General features: G+C 46.9%; 1 protein-coding gene across 3 annotated transcripts in view; it reads right to left on the bottom strand.

Moving 5' to 3' along the window:
- LOC134935897 (rho guanine nucleotide exchange factor 15-like) overlaps positions 1 to 23763 on the bottom strand; it is a 73081-nt gene that overhangs the window by 27433 nt on the left and 21885 nt on the right. For all 3 annotated transcript variants that reach the window (XM_063930748.1, XM_063930749.1, XM_063930750.1), the window contains 5 exons: positions 19396 to 20535; positions 19161 to 19197; positions 18956 to 19011; positions 18140 to 18384; positions 3532 to 3692 (listed from right to left, as the gene is read on the bottom strand). In XM_063930748.1, coding sequence (XP_063786818.1) covers positions 3532 to 3692; positions 18140 to 18384; positions 18956 to 19011; positions 19161 to 19197; positions 19396 to 20535 — 1639 coding nt within the window. The remainder of the gene's footprint in view (positions 1 to 3531; positions 3693 to 18139; positions 18385 to 18955; positions 19012 to 19160; positions 19198 to 19395; positions 20536 to 23763) is intronic.

Below are 23763 nucleotides of genomic sequence, written 5' to 3'. Positions count from 1 at the left end.
ATCAGTCAGCGTGTATAATGATGTGTGTCACCATCAGTCAGCGTGTCTAATGGTGTGCGGTCACTATCAGTGTGTACAGTGGTGTGCAGTCACTATCAGTCAGTGTGTATAATGTTGTGCGGTCAGTGTGTATAATGGTGTGCGGTCACTATCAGTCAGTGTGTATAATGGTGTGTGGTCACAAGCAGTCTGTGTATAATGGTGTGCGGTCACTATCAGTGTGTAAAATGGTGTGTGGTCACTATCAGTCAGTGTGTATAATGGTGTGCGGTCACTACCAGTCAGTGTGTATAATGGTGTGCGGTCACCATCAGTCAGTGTGTATAATGGTGTGCGGTCACTATCAGTCAGTGTGTATATAATGGTGTGCATCACTATCAGTCAGTGTGAATAATGGTGTGCGGTCACTATCAGTCAGTGTATATAATGGTGTGTGTCAGTGTATATAATCGTATGCGGTCAGTGTGTATAATGGTGTGCATCACCATCAGTCAGTGTATATAATTGTGTGCGGTCACTACCAGTCAGTGTGTATAATGGTGTGCGGTCACCATCAGTCAGTGTGTATAATGGTGTACAGTCACTATCAATGTGTATAATGGTGTGCGGTCACTAGCAGTCAGTATGTATAACGGTGTGCGGTCACTATCAGTCAGTGCGTATAATGGTGTGCGGTCACTATTCGTCAGTGCGTATAATGGTGTGCGGTCACTATCAGTGTGTATAATGGTGTGGTCACTATCAGTCAGAGTGTATAATGGTGTGCGGTCACTACCAGTCAGTGTGTATAATGGTGTGCGGTCACTATCAGTCAGTGTGTATAATGGTGTGCGGTCACTATCAGTCAGTGTGTATAATGGTGTGTGTCACCATCAGTCAGCGTGTATAATGATGTGTGTCACCATCAGTCAGCGTGTCTAATGGTGTGCGGTCACTATCAGTGTGTACAGTGGTGTGCAGTCACTATCAGTCAGTGTGTATAATGTTGTGCGGTCAGTGTGTATAATGGTGTGCGGTCACTATCAGTCAGTGTGTATAATGGTGTGTGGTCACAAGCAGTCTGTGTATAATGGTGTGCGGTCACTATCAGTATGTAAAATGGTGTGCGGTCACTATCAGTCAGTGTGCATAATGGTGTGCGGTCACTATCAGTCAGTGTGTATAATGGTGTGCGGTCACTACCAGTCAGTGTGTATAATGGTGTGCGGTCACCATCAGTCAGTGTGTATAATGGTGTGCGGTCACTATCAGTCAGTGTGTATATAATGGTGTGCATCACTATCAGTCAGTGTGAATAATGGTGTGCGGTCACTATCAGTCAGTGTATATAATGGTGTGTGTCAGTGTATATAATCGTATGCGGTCAGTGTGTATAATGGTGTGCATCACCATCAGTCAGTGTATATAATTGTGTGCGGTCACTACCAGTCAGTGTGTATAATGGTGTGCGGTCACCATCAGTCAGTGTGTATAATGGTGTACAGTCACTATCAATGTGTATAATGGTGTGCGGTCACTAGCAGTCAGTATGTATAACGGTGTGCGGTCACTATCAGTCAGTGCGTATAATGGTGTGCGGTCACTATTCGTCAGTGCGTATAATGGTGTGCGGTCACTATCAGTGTGTATAATGGTGTGGTCACTATCGGTCAGAGTGTATAATGGTGTGCGGTCACTACCAGTCAGTGTGTATAATGGTGTGCGGTCACTATCAGTCAGTGTGTATAATAGTGTGCGGTCACTATCAGTGTGTATAATGGTGTGCGGTCACTATCAGTCATTGTGTATAATGGTGTGCGGTCACTATCAGTCCGTGTGTATAATGGTGTGCGGTCACTATCAGTCCGTGTGTATAATGGTGTGCGGTCACTATCAGTCCGTGTGTATAATGGTGTGCGGTCACTATCAGTCAGTGTGTATAATGGTGTGCGGTCACTATCAGTCAGTGTGAATAATGGTGTGCGGTCACTATCAGTCAGTGTGTTTAATAGTGTGCGGTCACCATAAGTCTGTGTGTATAATGGTGTACGGTCACTATCAGTGAGTGTGTATAATGGTGTGCGGTCACTATCAGTGTGTATAATGGTGTGCGGTCACTATCAGTCGGTGTGTATAATGGTGTGCGGTCGCTATCAGTCAGTGTGTATAATGGTGTGCGGTCACTATCCATGTGTATAATGGTGTGCGGTCACTATCAGTCAGTGTGAATAATGGTGTGCAGTCACTATCAGTCAGTGTGAATAATGGTGTGCGGTCACTATCAGTCAGCGTGTATAATGGTGTGCGGTCACTATCAGTCAGTGTGAATAATGGTGTGCGGTCACTATCAGTCAGTGTGTATAATGGTGTGCAGTCACTAGCAGTCAGTGTGTATAATGGTGTGCATCACTATCAGTCGGTGTGTATAATGGTGTGCGGTCACTATCAGTCAGTGTGTATAATGGTGTGCGGTCACTATCAGTCAGTGTGTATAATGGTGTGCGGTCACTATCAGTCAGTGTGTATAATGGTGTGCAGTCACTAGCAGTCAGTGTGTATAATGGTGTGCAGTCACTATCAGTCGGTGTGTATAATGGTGTGCGGTCACTATCAGTGTGTATAATGGTGTGCGGTCACTATCAGTCAGTGTGTATAATGGTGTGCGGTCACTATCAGTCGGTGTGTATAATGGTGTGCGGTCACTATCAGTCGTAGTGTATAATGGTGTGCGGTCACTATCAGTCGTAGTGTATAATGGTGTGCGGTCACTATCAGTCAGTGTGTATAATGGTGTGCGGTCACTATCAGTCAGTGTGTATAATGGTGTGCAGTCACTAGCAGTCAGTGTGTATAATGGTGTGCAGTCACTATCAGTCGGTGTGTATAATGGTGTGCGGTCACTATCAGTGTGTATAATGGTGTGCGGTCACTATCAGTCAGTGTGTATAATGGTGTGCGGTCACTATCAGTCGGTGTGTATAATGGTGTGCGGTCACTATCAGTCAGTGTGTATAATGGTGTGCGGTCACTATCAGTCGTAGTGTATAATGGTGTGCGGTCACTATCAGTCAGTGTGAATAATGGTGTGCGGTCACTATCAGTCAGTGTGTATAATGGTGTGCGGTCACTATCAGTCAGTGTGTATAATGGTGTGCGGTCACTATCAGTGTGTATAATGGTGTGCGGTCACTATCAGTCAGTGTGTATAATGGTGTGCAGTCACTAGCAGTCAGTGTGTATAATGGTGTGCATCACTATCAGTCGGTGTGTATAATGGTGTGCGGTCACTATCAGTCGGTTTGTATAATGGTGTGCGGTCACTATCAGTCAGTGTGTATAATGGTGTGCGGTCACTATCAGTCAGTGTGTATAATGGTGTGCAGTCACTAGCAGTCAGTGTGTATAATGGTGTGCATCACTATCAGTCGGTGTGTATAATGGTGTGCGGTCACTATCAGTCGGTGTGTATAATGGTGTGCGGTCACTATCAGTCGATTTGTATAATGGTGTGCGGTCACCACCAGTCAGTGTATATAATATTGTGCCTCATACCTCTCGCTGACCTCCTTCACTTTGAGGATATTGGAGAACAGGATTTTCTTCTCACGGATAATCAGCGAATCCTCTAACTCCCGAGACTCCAGGAAATGCTCAGTCAGCACGTTCAGCGAGCGCAGGTACGAAGCCTCCGACGTCAGCACCTCGAACATACTCTGTGGACAGAGGAACAGCACGGCGACTATTATTACTATGTAACAGGGGACAGCACGGCGAGTATTATTACTATATAACGGGGACAGCACGGCGAGTATTATTACTATATAACAGGGGACAGCACGGCGACTATTATTACTATATAACAGGGGACAGCACGGCGACTATTATTACTATATAACAGGGGACAGCACGGCGAGTATTATTACTATATAACGGGGACAGCACGGCGAGTATTATTACTATATAACGGGGACAGCATGGCGAGTATTACTGCTATATAACAGGGGACAGCACGGCGACTATTATTACTATATAACAGGGGACAGCACGGCGAGTATTATTACTATATAACGGGGACAGCACGGCGAGTATTACTGCTATATAACAGGGGACAGCACGGCGAGTATTATTACTATATAACGGGGACAGCACGGCGAGTATTACTGCTATATAACAGGGGACAGCACGGCGAGTATTATTACTATATAACGGGGACAGCACGGCGAGTATTACTGCTATATAACAGGGGACAGCACGGCGAGTATTATTACTATATAACGGGGACAGCACGGCGAGTATTACTGCTATATAACAGGGGACAGCACGGCGAGTATTATTACTATATAACGGGGACAGCACGGCGAGTATTACTGCTATATAACAGGGGACAGCACGGCGAGTATTATTACTATATAACGGGGACAGCACGGCGAGTATTACTGCTATATAACAGGGGACAGCACGGCGAGTATTATTACTATATAACCGGGGACAGCACGGCGACTATTATTACTATATAACGGGGACAGCACGGCGAGTATTACTGCTATATAACAGTGGACAGCACGGCGAGTATTATTACTATATAACGGGGACAGCACGGCGAATATTACTGCTATATAACCGGGGACAGCACGGCGACTATTATTACTATATAACGGGGACAGCACGGCGAGTATTACTGCTATATAACAGTGGACAGCACGGCGACTATTATTACTATATAACGGGGACAGCACAGCAAGTATTACTACTATATAATGGTGAATAACATACTGTATGATTATTAAGACTCTATATAAAAGTGGGAGGCACGGGAGACTATCATTACATAATATAACATGGGGGGACACGTGACTGTTGCGAGCGTATATAATGGGGGGATGGACACGTGACTGTTCCAAGTATATATAATGGGGGGATGGACATGTGACTGTTCCAAGTATATACAATGGGGGGATGGACACGTGACTGTTACAAGTATATATAATGGGGGGGGACACGTGACTGTTCCAAGTATATATAATGGTGGGGGGGGACGTGACTGTTCTGGTATATATTAATGGGGGGGGGGGGGGGGGAGGAGATGCGTGACTGTTGCGAGCGTATATAATGGGGGGATGGACACGTGACTGTCATGAGTATATATAATGGGGGGGATGGACACGTGACTGTTACGAGTATATATAATGGGGGGATGGACACGTGACTGTTACGAGTATATATAATGGGGGGATGGACACGTGACTGTTACGAGTATATATAATGGGGGGGGGGGACACGTGACTGTTACGAGTATATATAATGGGGGGATGGACACGTGACTGTTACAGGTATATATAATGGGGGGATGGACACGTGACTGTTACGAGTATATATAATGGGGGGATGGACACGTGACTGTTATGAGTATATATAATGGGGGAGGGGGGGGGGGAAACGTGACTGTTGCGAGTATATATAATGGGGGGATGGACACGTGACTGTTGCGAGTATATATAATGGGGGGGATGGACACGTGACTGTTGCGAGTATATATAATGGGGGGATGGACACGTGACTGTTACAAGTATATATAATGGGGGGATGGACACGTGACTGTTACAAGTATATATAATGGGGGGGATGGACACGTGACTGTTGCGAGTATATATAATGGGGGGGATGGACACGTGACTGTTGCGAGTATATATAATGGGGGGGATGGACACGTGACTGTTGCGAGTATATATAATGGGGGGGATGGACACGTGACTGTTACGAGTATATATAATGGGGGGATGGACACGTGACTGTTGCGAGTATATATAATGGGGGGATGGACACGTGACTGTTGCGAGTATATATAATGGGGGGATGGACACGTGACTGTTGCGAGTATATATAATGGGGGGATGGACACGTGACTGTTGCGAGTATATATAATGGGGGGATGGACACGTGACTGTTACGAGTATATATAATGGGGGGATGGACACGTGACTGTTACGAGTATATATAATGGGGGGGATGGACACGTGACTGTTACGAGTATATATAATGGGGGGGGACACGTGACTGTTGCGAGTATATATAATGGGGGGGATGGACACGTGACTGTTACGAGTATATATAATGGGGGGATGGACACGTGACTGTTACAAGTATATATAATGGGGGGGGGACACGTGACTGTTACGAGTATATATAATGGGGGGATGGACACGTGACTGTTGCGAGTATATATAATGGGGGGGGGGACACGTGACTGTTACGAGTATATATAATGGGGGGGGACACGTGACTGTTACGAGTATATATAATGGGGGGATGGACACGTGACTGTTACGAGTATATATAATGGGGGGATGGACACGTGACTGTTACGAGTATATATAATGGGGGGATGGACACGTGACTGTTGCGAGTATATATAATGGGGGGGGGGGACACGTGACTGTTACGAGTATATATAATGGGGGGATGGACACGTGACTGTTACGAGTATATATAATGGGGGGATGGACACGTGACTGTTACGAGTATATATAATGGGGGGATGGACACGTGACTGTTACGAGTATATATAATGGGGGGGGACACGTGACTGTTGCGAGTATATATAATGGGGGGGGGACACGTGACTGTTGCGAGTATATATAATGGGGGGATGGACACGTGACTGTTGCGAGTATATATAATGGGGGGATGGACACGTGACTGTTACGAGTATATATAATGGGGGGATGGACACGTGACTGTTGCGAGTATATATAATGGGGGGATGGACACGTGACTGTTACGAGTATATATAATGGGGGGGATGGACACGTGACTGTTACGAGTATATATAATGGGGGGATGGACACGTGACTGTTACGAGTATATATAATGGGGGGATGGACACGTGACTGTTACGAGTATATATAATGGGGGGATGGACACGTGACTGTTACGAGTATATATAATGGGGGGGATGGACACGTGACTGTTACGAGTATATATAATGGGGGGGATGGACACGTGACTGTTGCGAGTATATATAATGGGGGGATGGACACGTGACTGTTACGAGTATATATAATGGGGGGATGGACACGTGACTGTTGCGAGTATATATAATGGGGGGATGGACACGTGACTGTTACGAGTATATATAATGGGGGGATGGACACGTGACTGTTACGAGTATATATAATGGGGGGATGGACACGTGACTGTTACGAGTATATATAATGGGGGGGGGGACACGTGACTGTTACGAGTATATATAATGGGGGGATGGACACGTGACTGTTACGAGTATATATAATGGGGGGGGGGACACGTGACTGTTACGAGTATATATAATGGGGGGATGGACACGTGACTGTTGCGAGTATATATAATGGGGGGATGGACACGTGACTGTTACGAGTATATATAATGGGGGGATGGACACGTGACTGTTACGAGTATATATAATGGGGGGATGGACACGTGACTGTTGCGAGTATATATAATGGGGGGATGGACACGTGACTGTTGCGAGTATATATAATGGGGGGGGGGACACGTGACTGTTACGAGTATATATAATGGGGGGATGGACACGTGACTGTTACGAGTATATATAATGGGGGGATGGATACGTGACTGTTGCGAGTATATATAATGGGGGGGGGGGACACGTGACTGTTACGAGTATATATAATGGGGGGGGGACACGTGACTGTTGCGAGTATATATAATGGGGGGGGGGGACACGTGACTGTTACGAGTATATATAATGGGGGGATGGACACGTGACTGTTACGAGTATATATAATGGGGGGATGGACACGTGACTGTTGCGAGTATATATAATGGGGGGGGGGACACGTGACTGTTCCAAGTATATATAATGGGGGGATGGACACGTGACTGTTACGAGTATATATAATGGGGGGGGGGACACGTGACTGTTGCGAGTATATATAATGGGGGGGGGGACACGTGACTGTTGCGAGTATATATAATGGGGGGGTGGACACGTGACTGTTACGAGTATATATAATGGGGGGATGGACACGTGACTGTTGCGAGTATATATAATGGGGGGATGGACACGTGACTGTTGCGAGTATATATAATGGGGGGATGGACACGTGACTGTTGCGAGTATATATAATGGGGGGATGGACACGTGACTGTTACGAGTATATATAATGGGGGATGGACACGTGACTGTTGCGAGTATATATAATGGGGGGATGGACACGTGACTGTTACGAGTATATATAATGGGGGGGATGGACACGTGACTGTTACGAGTATATATAATGGGGGGATGGACACGTGACTGTTACGAGTATATATAATGGGGGGATGGACACGTGACTGTTGCGAGTATATATAATGGGGGGATGGACACGTGACTGTTGCGAGTATATATAATGGGGGGATGGACACGTGACTGTTACGAGTATATATAATGGGGGGATGGACACGTGACTGTTACGAGTATATATAATGGGGGGATGGACACGTGACTGTTACGAGTATATATAATGGGGGGGGGGACACGTGACTGTTACGAGTATATATAATGGGGGGAGGGGACACGTGACTGTTGCGAGTATATATAATGGGGGGATGGACACGTGACTGTTGCGAGTATATATAATGGGGGGGGGGGGACACGTGACTGTTGCGAGTATATATAATGGGGGGATGGACACGTGACTGTTACGAGTATATATAATGGGGGGATGGACACGTGACTGTTACGAGTATATATAATGGGGGGATGGATACGTGACTGTTACGAGTATATATAATGGGGGGATGGACACGTGACTGTTACGAGTATATATAATGGGGGATGGACACGTGACTGTTGCGAGTATATATAATGGGGGGGGGGACACGTGACTGTTACGAGTATATATAATGGGGGGATGGACACGTGACTGTTACGAGTATATATAATGGGGGGGGGGACACGTGACTGTTACGAGTATATATAATGGGGGGATGGACACGTGACTGTTGCGAGTATATATAATGGGGGGGGGGACACGTGACTGTTACGAGTATATATAATGGGGGGATGGGACACGTGACTGTTGCGAGTATATATAATGGGGGGATGGACACGTGACTGTTGCGAGTATATATAATGGGGGGGGGGACACGTGACTGTTACGAGTATATATAATGGGGGGGATGGACACGTGACTGTTACGAGTATATATAATGGGGGGGGGGACACGTGACTGTTACGAGTATATATAATGGGGGGGATGGACACGTGACTGTTGCGAGTATATATAATGGGGGGGGGGACACGTGACTGTTACGAGTATATATAATGGGGGGATGGACACGTGACTGTTACGAGTATATATAATGGGGGGATGGACACGTGACTGTTACGAGTATATATAATGGGGGGATGGACACGTGACTGTTACGAGTATATATAATGGGGGGGGGGACACGTGACTGTTACGAGTATATATAATGGGGGGAGGGGACACGTGACTGTTGCGAGTATATATAATGGGGGGATGGACACGTGACTGTTGCGAGTATATATAATGGGGGGGGGGGGACACGTGACTGTTGCGAGTATATATAATGGGGGGATGGACACGTGACTGTTACGAGTATATATAATGGGGGGATGGACACGTGACTGTTACGAGTATATATAATGGGGGGATGGATACGTGACTGTTACGAGTATATATAATGGGGGGATGGACACGTGACTGTTACGAGTATATATAATGGGGGGATGGACACGTGACTGTTGCGAGTATATATAATGGGGGGGGGGACACGTGACTGTTACGAGTATATATAATGGGGGGATGGACACGTGACTGTTACGAGTATATATAATGGGGGGGGGGACACGTGACTGTTACGAGTATATATAATGGGGGGATGGACACGTGACTGTTGCGAGTATATATAATGGGGGGATGGACACGTGACTGTTGCGAGTATATATAATGGGGGGATGGACACGTGACTGTTACGAGTATATATAATGGGGGGGGGGGACACGTGACTGTTACGAGTATATATAATGGGGGGATGGACACGTGACTGTTACGAGTATATATAATGGGGGGATGGACACGTGACTGTTACGAGTATATATAATGGGGGGGTAGACACGTGACTGTTACGAGTATATATAATGGGGGGATGGACACGTGACTGTTACGAGTATATATAATGGGGGGATGGACACGTGACTGTTGCGAGTATATATAATGGGGGGATGGACACGTGACTGTTGCGAGTATATATAATGGGGGGGGGGACACGTGACTGTTACGAGTATATATAATGGGGGGATGGACACGTGACTGTTACGAGTATATATAATGGGGGGATGGATACGTGACTGTTGCGAGTATATATAATGGGGGGGGGGGACACGTGACTGTTACGAGTATATATAATGGGGGGGGGACACGTGACTGTTGCGAGTATATATAATGGGGGGGGGGACACGTGACTGTTACGAGTATATATAATGGGGGGATGGACACGTGACTGTTACGAGTATATATAATGGGGGGGATGGACACGTGACTGTTGCGAGTATATATAATGGGGGGGGGGACACGTGACTGTTCCAAGTATATATAATGGGGGGATGGACACGTGACTGTTACGAGTATATATAATGGGGGGGGGACACGTGACTGTTGCGAGTATATATAATGGGGGGGGGGGACACGTGACTGTTCCAAGTATATATAATGGGGGGATGGACACGTGACTGTTGCGAGTATATATAATGGGGGGATGGGACACGTGACTGTTGCGAGTATATATAATGGGGGGGTGGACACGTGACTGTTACGAGTATATATAATGGGGGGGGGACACGTGACTGTTGCGAGTATATATAATGGGGGGGATGGACACGTGACTGTTACGAGTATATATAATGGGGGGATGGACACGTGACTGTTACGAGTATATATAATGGGGGGATGGACACGTGACTGTTACGAGTATATATAATGGGGGGATGGACACGTGACTGTTACGAGTATATATAATGGGGGGATGGACACGTGACTGTTACGAGTATATATAATGGGGGGATGGACACGTGACTGTTACGAGTATATATAATGAGGGGGATGGACACGTGACTGTTACGAGTATATATAATGGGGGGATGGACACGTGACTGTTACGAGTATATATAATGGGGGGGTGGACACGTGACTGTTACGAGTATATATAATGGGGGGATGGACACGTGACTGTTACGAGTATATATAATGGGGGGATGGACACGTGACTGTTGCGAGTATATATAATGGGGGGATGGACACGTGACTGTTACGAGTATATATAATGGGGGGATGGACACGTGACTGTTGCGAGTATATATAATGGGGGGATGGACACGTGACTGTTGCGAGTATATATAATGGGGGGATGGACACGTGACTGTTACGAGTATATATAATGGGGGGATGGACACGTGACTGTTACGAGTATATATAATGGGGGGGGGGACACGTGACTGTTACGAGTATATATAATGGGGGGAGGGGACACGTGACTGTTGCGAGTATATATAATGGGGGGATGGACACGTGACTGTTGCGAGTATATATAATGGGGGGGGGGGACACGTGACTGTTGCGAGTATATATAATGGGGGGATGGACACGTGACTGTTACGAGTATATATAATGGGGGATGGACACGTGACTGTTGCGAGTATATATAATGGGGGATGGACACGTGACTGTTACGAGTATATATAATGGGGGGATGGACACGTGACTGTTGCGAGTATATATAATGGGGGGATGGACACGTGACTGTTACGAGTATATATAATGGGGGGGGGGGGGACACGTGACTGTTGCGAGTATATATAATGGGGGGATGGACACGTGACTGTTACGAGTATATATAATGGGGGGATGGACACGTGACTGTTGCGAGTATATATAATGGGGGGATGGACACGTGACTGTTACGAGTATATATAATGGGGGGATGGACACGTGACTGTTGCGAGTATATATAATGGGGGGATGGACACGTGACTGTTACGAGTATATATAATGGGGGGATGGACACGTGACTGTTACGAGTATATATAATGGGGGGATGGACACGTGACTGTTGCGAGTATATATAATGGGGGGATGGACACGTGACTGTTACGAGTATATATAATGGGGGGGGGGACACGTGACTGTTACGAGTATATATAATGGGGGGGGATACGTGACTGTTACGAGTATATATAATGGGGGGATGGACACGTGACTGTTACGAGTATATATAATGGGGGGATGGACACGTGACTGTTACGAGTATATATAATGGGGGGATGGACACGTGACTGTTGCGAGTATATATAATGGGGGGGAGGGGACACGTGACTGTTACGAGTATATATAATGGGGGGATGGACACGTGACTGTTGCGAGTATATATAATGGGGGGATGGACACGTGACTGTTACAAGTATATATAATGGGGGGGAGGGGACACGTGACTGTTACGAGTATATATAATGGGGGGGGGACACGTGACTGTTACGAGTATATATAATGGGGGGGAGGGGACACGTGACTGTTACGAGTATATATAATAGGGGGATGGACACGTGACTGTTACAAGTATATATAATGGGGGGGAGGGGACACGTGACTGTTACGAGTATATATAATGGGGGGGGGACACGTGACTGTTACGAGTATATATAATGGGGGGATGGACACGTGACTGTTACGAGTATATATAATGGGGGGATGGACACGTGACTGTTGCGAGTATATATAATGGGGGGATGGACACGTGACTGTTACGAGTATATATAATGGGGGGATGGACACGTGACTGTTGCGAGTATATATAATGGGGGGATGGACACGTGACTGTTACGAGTATATATAATGGGGGGATGGACACGTGACTGTTACGAGTATATATAATGGGGGGATGGACACGTGACTGTTACGAGTATATATAATGGGGGGATGGACACGTGACTGTTACGAGTATATATAATGGGGGGGGACACGTGACTGTTGCGAGTATATATAATGGGGGGATGGACACGTGACTGTTGCGAGTATATATAATGGGGGGATGGACACGTGACTGTTACGAGTATATATAATGGGGGGATGGACACGTGACTGTTGCGAGTATATATAATGGGGGGGGGGACACGTGACTGTTGCGAGTATATATAATGGGGGGATGGACACGTGACTGTTACGAGTATATATAATGGGGGGGGACACGTGACTGTTACGAGTATATATAATGGGGGGGAGGGGACACGTGACTGTTACGAGTATATATAATGGGGAGGGGACACGTGACTGTTACGAGTATATATAATGGGGGGATGGACACGTGACTGTTACGAGTATATATAATGGGGGGATGGACACGTGACTGTTACGTGTATATATAATGGGGGGGGACACGTGACTGTTGCGAGTATATATAATGGGGGGATGGACACGTGACTGTTGCGAGTATATATAATGGGGGGATGGACACGTGACTGTTACGAGTATATATAATGGGGGGATGGACACGTGACTGTTGCGAGTATATATAATGGGGGGGGGGACACGTGACTGTTGCGAGTATATATAATGGGGGGATGGACACGTGACTGTTACGAGTATATATAATGGGGGGGGACACGTGACTGTTACGAGTATATATAATGGGGGGGAGGGGACACGTGACTGTTACGAGTATATATAATGGGGAGGGGACACGTGACTGTTACGAGTATATATAATGGGGGGGGGACACGTGACTGTTACAAGTATATATAATGGTGGGGGGCGACGTGACTGTTCTGGGTATATATTAATGGGGGGGGGGGAGATGCGTGACTGTTACGAGTATATATAATGGGGGGATGGACACGTGACTGTTACGAGTATATATAATGGGGGGGGGACACGTGACTGTTACGAGTATATATAATGGGGGGATGGACACGTGACTGTTACGAGTATATATAATGGGGGGGGGACACGTGACTGTTACGAGTATATATAATGGGGGGATGGACACGTGACTGTTACGAGTATATATAATGGGGGGATGGACACGTGACTGTTACGTGTATATATAATGGGGGGGGACACGTGACTGTTGCGAGTATATATAATGGGGGGATGGACACGTGACTGTTGCGAGTATATATAATGGGGGGATGGACACGTGACTGTTACGAGTATATATAATGGGGGGATGGACACGTGACTGTTGCGAGTATATATAATGGGGGGGGGGACACGTGACTGTTGCGAGTATATATAATGGGGGGATGGACACGTGACTGTTACGAGTATATATAATGGGGGGGGACACGTGACTGTTACGAGTATATATAATGGGGGGGAGGGGACACGTGACTGTTACGAGTATATATAATGGGGAGGGGACACGTGACTGTTACGAGTATATATAATGGGGGGGGGGACACGTGACTGTTACAAGTATATATAATGGTGGGGGGCGACGTGACTGTTCTGGGTATATATTAATGGGGGGGGGGGAGATGCGTGACTGTTACGAGTATATATAATGGGGGGATGGACACGTGACTGTTACGAGTATATATAATGGGGGGATGGACACGTGACTGTTACGAGTATATATAATGGGGGGAGGGGACACGTGACTGTTGCGAGTATATATAATGGGGGGATGGACACGTGACTGTTGCGAGTATATATAATGGGGGGATGGACACGTGACTGTTACGAGTATATATAATGGGGGGAGGGGACACGTGACTGTTACGAGTATATATAATGGGGGGAGGGGACACGTGACTGTTGCGAGTATATATAATGGGGGGATGGACACGTGACTGTTGCGAGTATATATAATGGGGGGATGGACACGTGACTGTTACGAGTATATATAATGGGGGGATGGACACGTGACTGTTACGAGTATATATAATGGGGGGATGGACACGTGACTGTTACGAGTATATATAATGGGGGGATGGACACGTGACTGTTACGAGTATATATAATGGGGGGATGGACACGTGACTGTTACGAGTATATATAATGGGGGGATGGACACGTGACTGTTACGAGTATATATAATGGGGGGATGGACACGTGACTGTTACGAGTATATATAATGGGGGGATGGACACGTGACTGTTACGAGTATATATAATGGGGGGATGGACACGTGACTGTTGCGAGTATATATAATGGGGGATGGACACGTGACTGTTACGAGTATATATAATGGGGGGGTGGACACGTGACTGTTACGAGTATATATAATGGGGGGATGGACACGTGACTGTTACGAGTATATATAATGGGGGGATGGACACGTGACTGTTACGAGTATATATAATGGGGGGATGGACACGTGACTGTTACGAGTATATATAATGGGGGGGGACACGTGACTGTTACGAGTATATATAATGGGGGGATGGACACGTGACTGTTGCGAGTATATATAATGGGGGGATGGACACGTGACTGTCATGAGTATATATAATGGGGGGGACACGTGACTGTTGCGAGTATATATAATGGGGGGATGGACACGTGACTGTTACGAGTATATATAATGGGGGGATGGACACGTGACTGTTACGAGTATATATAATGGGGGGATGGACACGTGACTGTTACGAGTATATATAATGGGGGGATGGACACGTGACTGTTACGAGTATATATAATGGGGGGATGGACACGTGACTGTTACGAGTATATATAATGGGGGGGGGGGGACACGTGACTGTTGCGAGTATATATAATGGGGGGATGGACACGTGACTGTTGCGAGTATATATAATGGGGGGGGGGGGACACGTGACTGTTGCGAGTATATATAATGGGGGGATGGACACGTGACTGTTGCGAGTATATATAATGGGGGGATGGACACGTGACTGTTACGAGTATATATAATGGGGGGATGGACACGTGACTGTTACGAGTATATATAATGGGGGGATGGACACGTGACTGTTACGAGTATATATAATGGGGGGGGGGGGGACACGTGACTGTTGCGAGTATATATAATGGGGGGATGGACACGTGACTGTTGCGAGTATATATAATGGGGGGGGGGGGACACGTGACTGTTGCGAGTATATATAATGGGGGGATGGACACGTGACTGTTGCGAGTATATATAATGGGGGGATGGACACGTGACTGTTACGAGTATATATAATGGGGGGATGGACACGTGACTGTTACGAGTATATATAATGGGGGGATGGACACGTGACTGTTACGAGTATATATAATGGGGGGATGGACACGTGACTGTTACGAGTATATATAATGGGGGGATGGACACGTGACTGTTGCGAGTATATATAATGGGGGGGATGGACACGTGACTGTTACGAGTATATATAATGGGGGGGAGGGGACACGTGACTGTTACGAGTATATATAATGGGGAGGGGACACGTGACTGTTACGAGTATATATAATGGGGGGGGGACACGTGACTGTTACGAGTATATATAATGGGGGGGATGGACACGTGACTGTTGCGAGTATATATAATGGGGGGATGGACACGTGACTGTTACGAGTATATATAATGGGGGGATGGACACGTGACTGTTGCGAGTATATATAATGGGGGGATGGACACGTGACTGTTACGAGTATATATAATGGGGGGGAGGGGACACGTGACTGTTACGAGTATATATAATGGGGAGGGGACACGTGACTGTTACGAGTATATATAATGGGGGTGGGGGACACGTGACTGTTACGAGTATATATAATGGGGGGATGGACACATGACTGTTGCGAGTATATATAATGGGGGGGATGGACACGTGACTGTTGCGAGTATATATAATGGGGGGATGGACACGTGACTGTTACGAGTATATATAATGGGGGGATGGACACGTGACTGTTACGAGTATATATAATGGGGGGATGGACACGTGACTGTTACGAGTATATATAATGGGGGGATGGACACGTGACTGTTGCGAGTATATATAATGGGGGGATGGACACGTGACTGTTACGAGTATATATAATGGGGGGATGGACACGTGACTGTTACGAGTATATATAATGGGGGGGATGGACACGTGACTGTTACGAGTATATATAATGGGGGGGGACACGTGACTGTTGCGAGTATATATAATGGGGGGATGGACACGTGACTGTTACGAGTATATATAATGGGGGGGATGGACACGTGACTGTTACGAGTATATATAATGGGGGGATGGACACGTGACTGTTACGAGTATATATAATGGGGGGATGGACACGTGACTGTTACAAGTATATATAATGGGGGGATGGACACGTGACTGTTACGAGTATATATAATGGGGGGATGGACACGTGACTGTTACAAGTATATATAATGGGGGGATGGACACGTGACTGTTACGAGTATATATAATGGGGGGATGGACACGTGACTGTTACGAGTATATATAATGGGGGGACACGTGACTGTTACGAGTATATATAATGGGGGGGACACGTGACTGTTGCGAGTATATATAATGGGGGGATGGATACGTGACTGTTACGAGTATATATAATGGGGGGATGGACACGTGACTGTTACGAGTATATATAATGGGGGGATGGACACGTGACTGTTACGAGTATATATAATGGGGGGATGGACACGTGACTGTTGCGAGTATATATAATGGGGGGATGGACACGTGACTGTCGCGAGTTTATATAATGGGGGGATGGACACGTGACTGTTACGAGTATATATAATGAGGGGGATGGACACGTGACTGTTGCGAGTATATATAATGGGGGGATGGACACGTGACTGTTGCGAATATATATAATGGGGGGATGGACACGTGACTGTTGCGAGTATATATAATGGGGGGATGGACACGTGACTGTTACGAGTATATATAATGGGGGGATGGACACGTGACTGTTGCGAGTATATATAATGGGGGGATGGACACATGACTGTTACGAGTATATATAATGGGGGGATGGACACGTGACTGTTACGAGTATATATAATGGGGGGATGGACACATGACTGTTACGAGTATATATAATGGGGGGGTAGACACGTGACTGTTGCGAGTATATATAATGGGGGGTGGACACGTGAGCGTTGCGAGTATATATAATGAGGGGGGCACCATTGCGCTTACCTCCTGCATTTTCTTCTGCTCGTTGGTCATATTGTCCAGGACTCCGCTCTCTATCACAGAAGGTAACTCTTGCCACAGCGTGTTATGGGGGACCGCCGACCTCCGCCCCTGCTTAGGAGAACCCCCGGCGCAGAGGGGACTTTCCTGCGAGGAGTCATAGCTGGTGAAGCTGCTGTTGCGTGCGACGGTCTGCCTCCGGATCTCCTTACTGATGACCGTCTGGCGGTACGTCTGGTACAGAGGCTCTGCACGGGAGACAAGCATGTCATTAAGTACACACAAGATGTTCTTGTAAAAAGGCTTCCAGCATCCAGTGGTCCAACGCAGGAGCTTGGACGAGAAGGCAGTGACGGAGCCAGCACATCATGAGATCAGCCAGGGAATGGAGACCTCATCTTCTAAACAAATTACAAGTACAGTTCTGCCCCTGCAGAGCTGAAGGTAGCCCACAATAACTGCACGCGGGGGCCGCCTACTGCAGCGTGTGTACTGTGGGGACCACTCAGACTGTGCGCACACAGCATGTGACCTCCACGGTCCAGACAGAAATCGGCAATTAGCTAAGGACAGCTACTAACAAATGGGAAGCGACAATGGTGCAAGCTTTATTCCCCTTGCGGCGCCTTATTAATAAAAAAATAAAAATAAATTATATATATATATATATATATATATATATTATATACACATATCTCATGAAGGATAATACTGGTAGGTGTATACAATGAGAATAATGTATGGATATAAAGAGAAAAACAAATGTCCGCAAAAGTGGATAAAGTAGGTTAAAAAGTAGGTCAATGCCCAGATCCTTACCATCCCGCAGGTGCGATTCCCAGTCTATGGATTTAGGGCTCTTGACGGTCGGAATCCTGGAAAAAAGGAAAAATCATTTAAACGGTTGTATTATGTATGACAGACTGGGAGGACACAGCGAGCGGGAAGAGAGAGAGAAGGAAACACAAGGTTGGTGCACTTAATAACACTATGGTCTGAAGCAGGGCCCCCGCTGTGCACTCACCTCAGCAACGAGCTCTCCGGACAGAAATCTGATGGCTCTGTATAGAAGACAACACACAGAAGTTAATTAACAGAACAAACCGCACCGGGCATCACCCTAAAAAGTACGTAACATGATCCCTTTGATGTCGGTTTATCAACGTTGCGCAGCGTACATACAATGACCCTAAACAGAAAGTATGGATAGACCCCCCGACTGAGTAAGGTCACAGTCACAAAGAGGTTACATCACTTACCGGTTGTGTCCTCCGAGGATGAACGGTGGTCTCTCCCCTTATACACGCTGTCAATAGGAAGACTACATGAGGACGCCTTCTTATCTCTATCTGTCACCTCCTCCGCGTTGCCTGTTGAGTACCTCTTCAAAGACCCTTTCCTCAAAAACGGAGGTGGAGCTGGAGGAGGCGGAGGAGCTGCCCCACGAGGTGGTTTGCTGGGCACTTTAGGAGGCATCATTGGCGGGTGGTCTGGGACTTCTAACGAGGACTGAGCAGGTACCTTGCTCCTGCGGGCGGGCTTACGGATCTTAAATCGATTTTCCACTTCCTGCTCATCTCTTAGGGAAGGGTGTTGTGTTATAGCAAGCTCCTGGGCAGAATCCAAGCAGTCGGTGGACCCAGAGCCCTTTAGGGGATCATCGCTTAAGTCAACATTCGGCTGGTCCATTTTGTCCGTCATAGACACCACTTCATCAGAGAAGGAGATGCACTTTAATTTAGAGTTCTTTCCAGGTAGAACTTCAGATTCAGAAGGTTCACGGGAGGTTCCATTAGGCAAAGGGTGAGCGGGAAGAGGTCCCGAATGGGCAGTGTCTACAGCGGAGTCTACGTCTTCACTGGCCTTTGATTTCAAACGAGGTGGCGATCTGTGCTTTGGAACACCTGGTATATTGTCCAACCTACACGGCCTCTGGACAGTGACCTCTTCATGGACAGGGTTAGGCAAATCCCCGTTATAGTCTCCCGTAGACTTGTAAGAGGTGAGCACAACACCGTTCCTCACTTTTTCATCCCCAACACCAGAGTCCTGTCTAGAGCGTTCCCCGTGCTTTATTGACCTGCGTCTCACCGGGTAGCTGGTGGCCGCCGTCACCCTGTCCTTCAAAAGCCACTGGCCCCACTTCCCTCCACCGTCGTCATCATCGTCGTTCAACGACAGAAGCCTCTGAAACACGCCGCTGTCGTCGGAAGAGTCTGATGCCTCGTTGACGTAGATAGCCCGAGACACGCTAGACTCTGGGACCCAAACCAACACCATGCCCGGCCTTTGCTTATGACAGGCGCAACAGCAGCGCGTCGGGCAAGCCGGCCGGGGGGGACAGGAACCCATCTTGGACAACCGATCGTCGGCGTCCTGGAAATGTTTCGGTGGCAGCGCTGGGGATGAAGGAGAAAAGACATGTCGTGAGTACAAGGATAGGAGCTCTTATCTGTGAAGACAAATTAAGCCAGAAAATAATATTTAGGACAGCTATTAAATGTGTGGTGGCCACGTGTCATATCGACCATTGCAGTAAACACGCCATCTCCTGTACTAGACGTTTCCTCCACTTTTTGATTAATAAAGCAGATTCAGACAAACTGTGGCTCATCGGCAGAAGTGGACTACAAGTTCAAGCAAGCACTTAACAGCTTTCCAGGATGTGCTAAGAGCCACGGGTTGTCTATCTCTAAACAGACTCTTGAAGGGTGTAAAATAAAATCTGCCTTAGACTTCATAGTCCAGTGTTACGGTCCTATGACCATTAATTGCTTTTCCATAAATAGGTCCCTGCTTTTAAAGACAATGGGTTCAACTGAAGAAGCTACTCTTGGAGCAGCTAAATTGCAATGTCTCGTTCCTTTTTGATGAATAATGACATTACGCGAAATGAGCTTCCATTAAGGCTATTACTATAATGGCACATATTACCGCCGAGGCCTTCAGAAGGTAACATTGTGCTTAGTGGTGGATAGAAACAGCCGATGGACCTTGTGCCAGGACATTACTTTGCCCACCCCCCCTTCCTCCAACACTTATACTGGTCCCCAAACAGGTGTACCGGCTCTCTCGCTATATGCGTCCATTACTGCGGCCCTGCCACGCTCATTATATACTCGCGTGGGTAACGAGCAATGCATTCCATGGATAATTAACAAGGACATCAATTTGCCTTAGCCATTTCTGATAAACAGGAGAGAAGCCGCTGTCCCGGTCTCACACCGATGAGATCTAATAAGACAGCAATAATTGTGAGCGTGCTGGGAGACCTCGCTGCATAGTGCGCAGGGTGACGCAGGAACCAGCTGCCCTTGTTCAGAGCTGGGGGCCACAGCTGAAGGGTCACCGGGCCCTTTACCACCCACGGCAATGCCCTGCTGACGTTTAGCTTTCTCTCTGGCCGTGTGATCCAGCAATAGTCCCTGAAATGATTATTAACCTCTGTGTATATATAACACAGCGCCATGCAATAAATGTTTCATCGTTTAGCATCAGTCCCTGTCCCAAGACGACACACGAACTCCACAATGACTGAGTCCTGGAAAAAGTACCCATGACCCCGGCATTGTGAATTTGCAATGCTAACCACTGTGCTACTATATTAACAGTGGAGGCGCTTGTAACACAGATTATAAAGTTTTGGTTTCCCATATCCATCAATCCATCTATCTATCTATCCATCCACATACACACAGTATATATAGAGACAGACAGAGGCAGAGAGCGGGGAAGAGAGAGAATAGTCAGCACACAGATGCTTTAGTGTATCACAGTGATAGCTAACCTTAACACTCCATCTGTTGTTGAACTACACATCCCAGCATGCCCTGCTACAGTTTTGCTATTTGGCCATGCTAAAACTGATGCAGGGCATGCTGGGATGTGTAGTTCAACAACAGCTGGAGTGTCAAGGATAGCCATCACTGGTTTATCATATGTTGCTGGTGCCCCACAATAATTAGCAGTTGCAAAGCAGCTGATTAGCAGTATGCTGTACAACATCTAATTATACTTTATGTGCAACAAATAATGTTAAAACCATATAAATCAACACCTCTACTGTCACCCTCCTGCCCGCCCGCTCCGTGAACTCAGCAACTAGGGGGCGCCGTACGGTGCGGACGTGACAGGTGCGCTATATTTGTCTCAGGAGACACCCAGCAGTATATTGTAGGTGTGTGTGGTTCTATAAACCCTGCTACACTGCCAGCACTAAAGATGGCCGCTGGTCTCTTACACGACCAGTTCGTCAGCACTCTGTGTTACGCAAGCGCCGTACGACTCTTTAGACATTCTTTTGCACATGTGCAGTTGCCAGAAATGGCATAACTACGTGAGTATTGGCATTGCGTGTGGCTCTGAATCAGGCCCAGTAATGTGGAGAGGTTACCCATAGCAACCAACCAGACTGTGCTAGATAAAGGAATGCTAGAAGTAATGTCTCCATTTTATCTCTCTCCAAAGCTTGATACATCTCCCCCTCAGGGAGTGGAGACGTGAGCCAGTGGAGAAGTTACCCATGGCAACCAATCAGCATTGGTGCAAAGTTATAATTTGCATACTACAAAAGTATACAGAGCAGCTGATTGGTTGTCATGGGCAACTTCTCCAATGGCTCACTTCTCCACGTTTTTCACTGCTTAGTACATGTCCCTAAGTGTGCTACTTCACCACCGACTCCGTGACCCCAATACAAAAACAAAACAAAAACGTGACACCACGAATTGCAAAAGTACATAAAACAGCCTTACGGCCTAACCTGCGCGGGACAGATAAACGCAATTGTCTGATTGGTTGGGTGCAGTGTCACAAAACCGCCCGCACAGTTTCTCTAACCAGAACATATTAATTAAAATTACAGTCAAGTGAAACTGAAAGCACAGAAGATAATAAGAATTTACTTACCGATAATTCTATTTCTCATAGTCCGTAGTGGATGCTGGGAACTCCGTAAGGACCATGGGGAATAGCGGCTCCGCAGGAGACTGGGCCCAAAAGTAAAGCTTTAGGACTACCTGGTGTGCACTGGCTCCTCCCCCTATGACCCTCCTCCAAGCCTCAGTTAGGATACTGTGCCCGGACGAGCGTACACAATAAGGAAGGATTTATGAATCCCGGGTAAGACTCATACCAGCCACACCGATCACACCGTACAACCTGTGATCTGAATCCAGTTAACAGCATGATAACAGAGGAGCCTCTGGAAAGATGGCTCACAACCACAATAACCCGATTTTTGTAACAATAACTATGTACAAGTATTGCAGACAATCCGCACTTGGGATGGGCGCCCAGCATCCACTACGGACTATGAGAAATAGAATTATCGGTAAGTAAATTCTTATTTTCTCTGACGTCCTAGTGGATGCTGGGAACTCCGTAAGGACCATGGGGATTATACCAAAGCTCCCAAACGGGCGGGAGAGTGCGGATGACTCTGCAGCACCGAATGAGAGAACTCCAGGTCCTCCTCAGCCAGGGTATCAAATTTGTAGAATTTAGCAAACGTGTTTGCCCCTGACCAAGTAGCTGCTCGGCAAAGTTGTAAAGCCGAGACCCCTCGGGCAGCCGCCCAAGATGAGCCCCTTTCCGTGTGGAATGGGCTTTTACAGATTTTGGCTGTG

The sequence above is a fragment of the Pseudophryne corroboree genome, chromosome 6 (assembly GCF_028390025.1).
Source record: "Pseudophryne corroboree isolate aPseCor3 chromosome 6, aPseCor3.hap2, whole genome shotgun sequence".
Taxonomy (NCBI): Eukaryota; Metazoa; Chordata; class Amphibia; order Anura; family Myobatrachidae; genus Pseudophryne; species Pseudophryne corroboree.
The sequence above is the reverse complement of the archived record's forward strand: the minus strand, read 5'-3'. Positions and strand labels throughout refer to the sequence as shown.